Below are 11052 nucleotides of genomic sequence, written 5' to 3'. Positions count from 1 at the left end.
CCCCCTCTGTGAGACTCTTATCTCCAATCAACCACTGGAAAACCGGAAGTGGCGCTGTGGCTCAAGTGGTAGAGCGCTCGCTTTGAGCTGAAGAACACAGGGACAGTGCCAAGCCCAGAGTTCAAGCCCCACGATGGACAAAAAGAAAAAGAAAAAAAAGGCAATGTCAGGTCTTTGATAGCCCCTTCTGGGAATCAATCCGTCCATGGCATATTCCTCTCTTGGGATACTAACAACAATTTTTTTTATTTATTGTGTCTTGCATTTTTTTGAAATATTTATTTTTATTATTGTGAAAATACCATACAGAGGGGTTACAATTAATGTGGGCAAGATAGTGAGTACATTTCTTGTCAAGCACTGTTGCCTCCTCCTTTGTTTCCCCATACCATCCCTTCCCCTCTCCACCCCCCCACCCCTACAGTGTCTTGCATTTTAGATAACTATTGTCATACAAAAAAGGAGGACGTTTACCAACCACTGTCAAGCAGATGCTTTTTGGAGGGTACCTGCCCTAGCAATGAAAGCAGGGACCCCTGACTACTTCTCCCATTTACAGCAGGAAGTAGCTCCAGAAGAAATGACCTCCACCCATACCCCCGGCCTGGTACCTCCTATTTGTATTAAACAACAGAGCAGGGAATGTAAGCATTATGTCCACCTTTGGTCCTCAGCCCCTCCCTCCCCTGACCCACCTGAATCCCATCTACCTCACTTCCTTCCGCCAGATCCTGCTGCTACCTAGATAGTGGAAGCTGCCATGTGCTCGCTCTCTCTTTCTGGGGCAAATATGGCTCCTCTAATAAGCCTCCTGCCTGCCTTCAAGTGGTCCCCTGGGATGGATGTGAGGGATCTTTTCATGTACTTGATATTGGAGGACTCACAGTCACAACATAATACATAATAGGTGATAATCAGATATATAGTGTGATATATGTGTGTAACATATGTGACCTTTTGTTGTTTGGGGGCTTTTCTTTTGTTTTTGTTTTGGCAATGCTAGAGATACACACTCAGGTCCTCCACACTACACCCTGCCTATGTCTGGCACCTTTTGCTTAACAACCAGATTATTGTATTAAAAATCACTCATGCCCAGTACCATTGGCTCACACCTCTAATACTAGATCTGAGGATTCGTTGCAGAGACAACCAGGGGGACTGGGAATGTGGCTTAGCGGTAGAGCGCTTGCCTAGCATGCATGAAGCCCTAGGTTTGATTCCTCAGTACCACATAAACAGAAACAGCTGGAAGTGGTGCTTTCTCAAGTAGTAGAGTGCTAGCCTTGAGCAAAAGGAGCTCATGGACACTACCCAGGACCTGAGTTCAAGCCCCAGAACTGACAAAAACAAAAAGACAATTGTAATGACCCTCGGGTCGAGAGCATCCACAGAGGCAAAGGCAAAGGTGACAAGGAGTTTTTATTTGGCTAGCCATGATTGCCTCATCTCGAAAGACAGAGCAGCCCCAACCTCCCACATGGCAGAGTTTATGTAAGTCAGAACTACACACAGGTGGCGGTTTATAGACACTCAAAGATGATTGGTGGTGAGGCTATCTTCAGCTGTGGTCAGGACCAGACAGACAGCATTCTGGAGGCCAGAGATTCAGGATTAGAATTGGGAGTTATCAAGGAATGAAAAAAGGTGGGTTATTACACAACCAGGGCAGGAAAAAGTCTATGAGACTCATCTCCAATTAACCACTGAAAAGCCAGAACTGGAGCCAACTCAAGCCAACTCAAGTGGTACAACTGTAGCCTTAAGTGAAAAGCCTAAGGATAGCATCCAATCTCTCAGTTCAAGCCCTACAAGCCGCTCACACTCCTCTCTCTCTCTCTCACACACACACACATACACACACACACACATACACACACAAAGAAAGGAAGAAAGAAAAAACATGGCTCATGTCTGTAATCCCAGAGTTTGAGCTCTACAACTGACAAAAAAAAAAACAACCACACAATTTGATATTCATTTTATTGACTTAGTTATTAATTACCTATTCTGTGAATGGGCATTAGGGTAGTTTCCACTCTGGGGCTACTGAGTAGTGCTACCCAAGCATTGTAGCAGGGAGAATGGTTATATCTATTAATGGACACAGTTATATGGTTTATATACCATCGCCTCTTTCTTGGTGTCTGCTTTCTTCTAAGGTTTAGTCCTTAATTCTCAGGCAACTTGCAGTTCTTTTTCCTTTGTCAATTCCTAAATGATGGTCAGCTCCAAACACATAACTTTTCCAGTGTCCTCCTTCCCTTGTGCAATTGAACTATTTTCTGATTTATATGTCAAGCCTTTTCTCTCTTGAGTTCTTCTTGGCTCAAATATATAGGTATTCTGCTACCTGTATGTGTGTCTGTGTATGTGTGTATGTGCCTCCTGGAGCTTGAACTCAGGGCTGAGGTGCCATCCCTAAGCTTTTTGGGTTTTCTTTTTGGGGGGGTCCAGTTGTGGGGCCTGAACTCTGGGCCTGGGTGCTGTCCCTTAGCTCTTCAGCTCAAGGCTAGCGCTCTACCACTTGAGCCACAGCGCCACTTCCGGCTTTTTTCTTTTTGCTTATGTGGTGCTGAGGAATCGAACCCAGGGCCTCATGCATGCAAGGCAAGCGCTCTACCACTGAGCCACCTTCCCAGCCTCCCTAAGCTTTTTTACTCAAGGCTAGCTAGCTTTCTACCTCTTGAGTCACAGTTCCACTTCCAGCTTTTTGCATAGTTAATTGGAGCTTGCCCAGGCTGGCTTTGAACCATGATTCTCATATCTCAGCATCCTGAGTGGCTAGGATTACAGATGTGAGCCACCAGCACCCAGCCCATTCTGCCACTTTTTAATTTTTCAATTGCACATAATATAAATTTGGGGCTGGGAAGGTGGCTCAGTGGTAGAGTACTTGCCTTGCATGCAAGAGGTCCTAGGTTAAATTCCTCAGCAACACATAAGCAGAAAAAGCCATAACTGGCACTGTGGCTCAAGTGGTAGAGCGCTAGCCTTGAGCTGAAGAGCTGAGGGATAGCGCCCAGGCCCAGAGTTCAGGTCCCACGACCAGCAAAAAAATAAAAATAAATAATGATATAAGTTTTACCTCTTTATTTATTTTTTTTGCTAGTCTTGCCAGTCCTGTTGCTTGAACTCATGGCCTGGGTATTGTCCCTGAGTTTCTTTTGTTCACAGCTAGCACTCTACCATTTGAGCCACGCCTCCACTTCTGGCTTTTTGCTCATTAATTGGAGATGAGGTTCACAGACTTTCCTGTCTGGTCTGGCTTTGAACCATAATCCTCAGATCTCAGCCTCCTGAGTATCTAGGCTTACAATTGTGAGCCATTGCACCAGGCCCTTTGTAAATTAACTAAAAAGATGTTTGATAATTTCCTGTACTTTGCAATCTCTTCCTCCCCCATTTATGGCATTAGTTTGTCACCTTTAAAAGGCCATTGTACTTACCTATGTTCTCCCTAAACATTAAGTAAATCTCATAGTGAACCTAAAAACTGGATTGCACTCCAAATCAGGAAAGAATGAAAGACTGAAACTTACTCCTCAAGAAGATCTCCTCAAAAGCTTAAACATCAGACATATGGCTCCCTCTATTTCATTCCAAAGGAAAAGAGGGAAATTTTTTCTTAGTCACACCACAATGGCTAGAGTAAAAGTCTTGGCCCGATCTTGAATAGGGTGTCACTGAGCCCTCTGCTTAACAGTGCCTACACCTTGAAAAGCTTTTGTGTTCATCTCTGTGACGCAAAACTACATCTTAGTTTTAACAAGATTCTTGCTAAATCAAATTAGTATGAACTCTCCATTTACCTTATCCTCCTCAATAGTTAATCATCCTCCACCAGCTCCATTGAGATTTAACCATACTGACCTGCCTTCAACATAAACCCAGTCAACTCACTTTTATCAGACATCAAAATCCAGTCAGGTTTAAACCTGTAATCCTAGGTACTCAGGAGGCTGAGATCAGAGGATCAGAGTTCAAAACCAGCACAAGCAGGAAAGTCCTTAAGATTCTTATCTCCAATAAACCAGGAAAAAAAAGCTGGGAAGGGAAGTGTGGCTCAAGTGGTAGAGCACTAGCACTAAATGAAAAACTAAAGGACACCAGTTCAAGTCTCAGTACCAGCACACACACACACACACACACACACTCCAAAATCTCACCAGACACTGGAAGCTCACATCTGTATTCCTAGCTACTTAGGAGGAAGAAATCTGAAGGTTGGGGTTCGAAGCTAGCCAGGACAGGAAAGCCCTTAAGACTATCTATAATTAACTACCCCTGAGCTCCGCCCCCCCCCCTCCAAAAGAGCTGGGAGTGGAAATGTGGCTCAAGTGGTAGAGTGCTCGCCTTCAGAGAAAAAGCTCAGAGACAACACCTAGTACCTGAGTTCAAGCTTCAGAACTGGCACATCTACACAGAAACACACATAAAAACCTTCTTTTATTACCATTTTTGGTTTTGTTTAGAGATGGTCTCACACAATGTAGCCCAAACTGGCCTTGAAATTGTGTTCTTATTGTTAGGTTTTTAAAAAGAGGTAGCCGAGTAAGAACAGCACCACGCACGTGGTATTCAGGTAAGGGGTAGGTTTATTCAGTAGACCTGCTGGGACCAGGCAAGGTTGGCACTCCACGCGGCTGGTTCAGGCTGGCACCAGGCCATCTTGATCCTCCATGTGGTGGGGAAAGGCCTGGGAAAGAGAGAGCTGGGGAAAAAGCTAAGAGAGAGCTAGAAAAGAGAGAAAATAGCTAGAAAAGAGAAGAGCTAGAAAAGAGCAGAGAGAGAGAGCTAGAGCTAGAACTAGAAAAGAGCAGAAAGAGCACAGAGAGCAGAGAGTGAGCAGAGAGAGAGCGTCTGGGCCTGGGCTAGGCCTTATCTAGGGTACGGGCGGAGAAAGGTGTGGCCACATCAAATTCAGATGTGACGTCAGCGGATGCAGATGTGACCTCTTCCAGGTGTCCCAGTTGCCTAGGTAACGCAGGTACTGGGTGGAGACTTTGCTGGGAGGAGGGTGGAGTCTGCTAGCCATCCAGGAGCGGACCTTACACTTATTGTCTCGGTCTTAGTTCTAGGATTATAGGTGTATGCCATTATGGCTAGCTTCTCTCTTGCTTTAAGATCTCTTCATATAAACTTTGCATCTTCTGCTCCACACCCTGCTTCTTATTTATAAATCTCCATTGCCCTTGCTGTTAAGAACAAAATTGTCCTTGCTTTTCTTTAACAAAGACAAGTGAAATACCAAGAACATTCTTACTTGCTTCAATGAATTTCTTTTTGGCCTTGTGTCCATCTGGATGATGCAATCTCTGAAGGTAATTTTGTCCATCTATTATTGTTAAATTGGTGTTTTGCAGGGGGAGTGAGGGTCATACTTACATCAATATTCATTGTTACTTCTTAAAAATATCAAAACTGGCTGCGTACTGGTGGCTCACACTTTTAATCTTCACTACTCAGGTACTAAGATCTGAGAATCACAGTTCAAAGCCAGCCAGGGCAGAGAAATTTATGAGACTGTAATCTCCAATGAATTACCAAAAAAAAAAAAAAAAAAGAGCCAAAAGTGGAGCCGTGGCTCAAGTGTAAAGCACTAGCATTGAGCAGAAAAAGTTCAAGAACAGCATCCTGGCTTGAACCATTAAATTGCTAAGTATTGCTAAGTAAGACATAATCAGGATAGATTAGGAAAAATGGGCTATGGTACTCAAAAACCAGGAGCTAAGAAAAACAGTATATTAATGAATAACTTCATTATAAGCACAGTGTGTTCTCCTTGGTCTAAACTGGACCATATGAATATCAAAACCTGCTTTTTTACAATATTCCTTATCCAGTAAAATGGTAAAACCATGACCCTATCTACAGCTTCAACTAGAAATAAAGATCATTCATTACTCTCTCCCTACATCAAATTAACCATGTATTCTTGATTTTACTTCACTAATGGCTATCAAATATATCCATTTCACTTTACTTCTAGTCAATGCCATCTGAATAATTTTATTTTTGTTATATTTAGAGAGACAGGCTCTTACTGTGTTTCTCAGGCTGTCCTCAAACTTGTGGCCTCAAATGATCTACCTACCTCAGCTTCCAGAGTAGGTAGAACAAGTACCAACATTTTGATATCTCTTCATTAAGCTTCCTGTCTTTAAACCCTCCAATTTAGTTTCCATACTGATCCAAAATATATACCTAGTGATATCATTCTGCCACTTAAAGTCTCTCAGTGGCTGTAATCTCTTTGACAGAAAGAAAACTGCTTCTGCTTACTCTTTCAACTCTTTGTACTAAGGAATTGGATAAAAGGAGGATGAAAAGGTGGCAACTTGTGCCTGTAATTCTAGCTACTCAGGAGGCTGAGATTGAGGATCATGGTTCAAAGCCAACCAGAGCAGTAAAGTCCTTAAGACTCATCTTCATTTAACCACAAAACCCAGAAATGGGTGTGTGGCTCAAGCGGTAAAGGACAGCACCTAGGGCCTGAGTTCATCAGTAAACAATGTTAGGTTTTTAAAAAGAGGTAACCGAGTAAGAACTGCACCACGCACGTGGTATTCAGGTAAGGAGTTTATTCAGTAGACCTGCTGGGACCAGGCAAGGTTGGCACTCCACGCGGCTGGCAAAGGAAAAGAAAAAAAAGGGCGGTCTGGCCACGGTTTATTCCTTATATAGGGTAGGGGGTGCAGAAGGGTGTGTCCAGGTAAAGGGAAGTGGGGTCAGGTGGGAGAAAGGTGTGGCCACATCAGGTTAAGATGTGACCTCAGCGGATGCGGATGTGACCTCTTCCAGGTATCCCAGTTGCCTAGGTAACGCAGGTACTGGGCGAGGTCTGTTCGCCGTCCAGGAATGGACCTTACAAACAAGAAAGAAAAAGTTAAACACCATTAAATTGCTAAGTATTGCTAAGTACGAGTGAAACAGGATAGAGTAGGAAAAATGGGCTATGGAACTCAAAAACCAGGAGCTAAAAAACAAACGAACACTGTATTAATGAATAACTTAATTATAAACACAATGTGTGCTCTCCTTGATCTAAACTGGAGCATATAGTAGAAAAACACCCCTTTTCACCTTGCCCAAGTGATTGTTGCGAGAAAACAGGCATATCTTAAAAGTACTTCGTGTGGGGCTGGGAAGGTGGCTCAGTGGTAGAGCGCTTGCCTTGCACTCATGAGGCCCTGGGTTCGATTCCTCAGCACCACATAAGCAAAAAGCCGGAAGTGGTGCTGTGGCTCAAGTGGTAGAGCGCTAGCCTTGAGCTGAAGAGCTGAGGGACAGCGCTCAGGCCCAGAGTTCAGACCCCACTACCGGACCCCCCCCCCCCAAAAAAAGTACTTCGTGTGTGTGTGTGTGTGCTGGTATTGAGGTTTGAACTCAATTTAAGGCGTTGATGCTGTCCTTCAGCTTTTTTGCTCAAAGCTGAGCCACACATACATAGCTCCACTTCTGGATTTTGGGGAGTGATTTACTGGAGATAAGAGTCTTTCAAAAACTTTCCTGCCAAGGCTGGCTTGGAACCAGGTTGAGGAGAGCTCAGCCTCCTAAGTAGCTAGGTTTATAAGCGGGGAAGAGAAGAGATCAGGGCCCTGGTGACTTCTGCCAATAATCCTAGCTACTCAGGGAACTGAGATCTAGGGATAGCAGTTCGAAGCCAGCCTGGACAGAAAAGTCCAGGAGACTCTAATCTCCAATAAACGATTCGGATACTCCAAAAGTGGGAGTGCGCTGTGACTCCAGCCTCAGAGCGCCATCCTTGAGCAAAAGTAGCTCAAGGACGGGACCCAGGCCCTGAGTTCAAGTGCCAGAACCAGCCAAAAAAAAGTTCACTTGATTTTAGTCTTAACTTTTTTTGTTTGGTGGAACTGAGGCTTAAACTCTGGGCTTGCAAGCAGAGGCTCTGAAGTCACCCACAGCCAAACGTCCTGCTCTTTAAACAGTACTAAACCAGACAAGCTGCAGGTGAAGTATAAACACGTCGAGCGAATGTGCATGTATACAGATGACTTCCTGGTCATTGTTCCGGTGCTCCGCTGGTCCGAGGCCCCCCACAGAGAATCCGATCCGCGGGAGGAAGTCCTTCCTCCCCCCCCCAACCCCCCTGCCGCCCAGGAAGTAGGCTACCGCGGACTCCCGTAGAAGAGCTACTCCGCAATGCCACCCCACCCTCGCCATCCGCGGAGGCCAGGCCGGGCGGTAGCCCCACCCACTCCCGCCCAGCCACCCACTCCCGCCCAGCCACCCACTCCCGCCCAGCCACCCACTCCCGCCCAGCCACCCACTCCCGCCCAGCCACCCACTCCCGCCCCGCCCCCGGTGGCGTTCTTCCGCCCCGGGCGCCCCTGGCCGGCCCACCCGCTTCCCGTATGCTCCGCGTGGCTCTGGCTCACCGCCTTCACGTGATTGGGTAGTGTACGTGTCACTCCAGGGCTCCGAGTCCACCATTGGCTAATGTTCTTCAAGGCCGTGTCACTCCGCAGTAGTGGTTAAGAGGTGCTCGCGGAGCACGAGGCTGCTCTAAGGTGGTGTAGATTGTTTTTCTCGGTTGTTTGGCGAGCCACCGCGATGGCGACCGAGGCGCCGAGTGTGGAGGGCGCGAGCACGGCCGCAGCACCTATGTCAGGGCCCGACAGCTCTGGTGAGTGGCCAGGTGTCGAAGGGGGAGATGGCGGAGCTGGCGAAGAGGACGCAGCCACGAAAGAAGCGGAGGCCGTTGGGGAAAGCGAGGAGGACGGAGAGGATGTGTTCGAGGTGGAGAAGATTCTAGACATGAAGACCGAGGCGGTGCGTGTGACCGCAGGGCCTGGCGTGCGGGGCCGCGCGGGGAGGATTGAGGCGGGTTTGGGTGCGGGAGGAGAACGGAGGGCCCCGGCAGGGGAGGGTGGGGAGGGCCGCGGGGTCCGGGAGTGAGGGCCAGGCCGGGGCGGGGAGCGCCGGGGCCGCCGCACTAAGCCTGCCGGGCTTGCCCACTCGCGGCCAGGAGAGAAACGGTCGACCCGCCTTCGCCCTGTCTGCGAAGGATGCTTCGGGAAGTTTTAGACGGTGGTGAAACCGCTTAGGTGATGGGCGGGTCGTGAAAAGGTGCCAGACGCCGACTCTGGAAGTCAGATGTGCGATGTTTACGAACGCTTCTTGAACTCAGGGCCTGGGAGCAGCCCAGAAAAGAGTCAGTGTACTCTCCATCGTTACGGTGTTTTCTAAAACCAAAATTACACGACTTAAAAATAAGGAGTTTCATGCGTTCTAAGCATAAAATCCCAGTCGTACCAAGTCAGCGAGGGTTAAGAGCCCTTAAAACCTAAAGGTTTGGGCTAGGCGGTTGGTGGCTAAAACCTGTAATCCTTAGCTGCTCAGGAAGCTGAGACCTGAGGATCAGGTTTGAAGCCAACGCCTGGGGGTAAGGTCCATGAGACTCTTAGCAGTTAACCATCGAAAAGCCCAGTGAGAGCTCAAGGCCATGAGTTTGGACTGCAAGTACCAGCACACACAAAAAGCCAAACAAACCCCAAAGGCTTGGCTCGCAAATAGAGATCCCTGAGTTCAAAACCAAGTATTGCTCCTTTCCAGGTCCCCAATAACCTATACTTTTTAAAAATTTGTACATTATGATTGTAACTATATGGTAAGCTTGAAAGTCCAATCCATACCTGAATTTAACATTCTATTGTTTCCCTTGCCTGTAATTTTGTTAGCCCAGGCTGGCCTCCAAACACCCAATCTTTCTGCCCCAGCCTTCTGAATACTTTTGTTAAAAAGTGTGTACTATAGAGGCTGGGAAGGTGGCTCAGTGGTAGGGTACTTGCCTCGCATGCATGAGGCCCTGGGTTCGATTCCTCAGCATCACATAAGCAGAAAAAGCCAGAAGTGGCACTGCGGCTCAAGTGGTAGAGTGCTAACCTTGAGCTGAGTAGCTCAGGGACAGTGCCCAGGTCCTGAGTTGAGGCCCCACAACCAAGAAAGAAAAGAAAAAAATATTTTTCTTGTTTTTTTACTTAGGCATTATTTCACAGTAATAATTTACTCAGTTTTTTTTTGGGGGGGGGGGTCCGGTTGTGGGGCCTGAACTCTGGGCCTGGGCACTGTCCCTCAGCTCTTCAGCTCAAGGCTAGTGCTCTACCACTTGAGCCACAGTGCCACTTCCGGCTTTTTTCTTTTTGCTTATGTGGTGCTGAGGAATCGAACCCAGGGCCTCAGGCATGCAAGGCACGCATTCTACCACTGAGCCATCTTCCCAGCCCAATTTACTCAGTTTTAAGTGTAATCTCTCTCATAAGAGTTTAATGAGTAAGTTTAGAAAGAGAAAAATAATGTTATCATCAAATTCAGGTCATTCTAAGTCATCGATAGCAAATTTTTAAGATTTGTGTTTCAAATCCAGGTCCAAGTGATATCAACACAGATTAACCCATAAATGCAGAAAGAGACTAAAGACAGATGGCTTGCTTTCTATAAAATACTTAAGATCTTCAAAGATGTTCTTCAAGAAAACTTAGCAATCAGCCGGTCAGCTCTTGTTCAGATATTTTGCATAGGTATTGATTGACATAGGTTCTAAAAGCTTTTCTTAAAAGCCTCTCATACAGTATTGTTTCTAATTTTTAATCTTGTTTTTTTCCTTAAGTAATAAGTTACCCAAAGATAATAATTTTTATTTATTTATTTTTGGATCCGGTCATAGGGCCTGAACTCTGGGCCTGGGCACTGTCCCTCAGCTCTTCAGCTCAAGGCTAGTGCTCTACCACTTGAGCCACAGTGCCACTTCCGGCTTTTTTTTTTTTGCTCATGTGGTGCTGAGGAACTGAACCCAGGGCCTCATGCATGCAAGGCAAGCGCTCTACCACTGAGCCACCTTCCCAGCCCCCAAAGATAATAATTTGATCTATTTCTTTGACCTTAAAATTCATACTTTATATTTAAGGTATTAGGAAGGTAATACTATGTAAGCTGGGCAACAGTGGCTCATGCCTGTAATCCTAGCTACTCAGGAGGCTGAGATCTGAGGTTTGTAGTTAGTTCAAAGCCAGCCTGGAAGGAAAGGCC

The 11052-nt window shown here is 46.4% G+C and overlaps 1 protein-coding gene across 1 annotated transcript in view; it reads left to right on the top strand.

The window, feature by feature from the left end:
• Nucleotides 1-8479: 8479 nt before the first annotated feature.
• Nucleotides 8480-11052, top strand: part of Mphosph8 (M-phase phosphoprotein 8) — a 37556-nt gene continuing 34983 nt past the window's right edge. Inside the window, exon 1 of the mRNA XM_013012265.1 lies at nucleotides 8480-8796. Coding sequence (XP_012867719.1) covers nucleotides 8578-8796 — 219 coding nt within the window. The 5' untranslated portion in view covers nucleotides 8480-8577. The remainder of the gene's footprint in view (nucleotides 8797-11052) is intronic.

Source organism: Dipodomys ordii, unplaced genomic scaffold (genome assembly GCF_000151885.1).
Source record: "Dipodomys ordii isolate 6190 unplaced genomic scaffold, Dord_2.0 Scaffold1, whole genome shotgun sequence".
NCBI lineage: Eukaryota > Metazoa > Chordata > Mammalia > Rodentia > Heteromyidae > Dipodomys > Dipodomys ordii.
The sequence above is the reverse complement of the archived record's forward strand: the minus strand, read 5'-3'. Positions and strand labels throughout refer to the sequence as shown.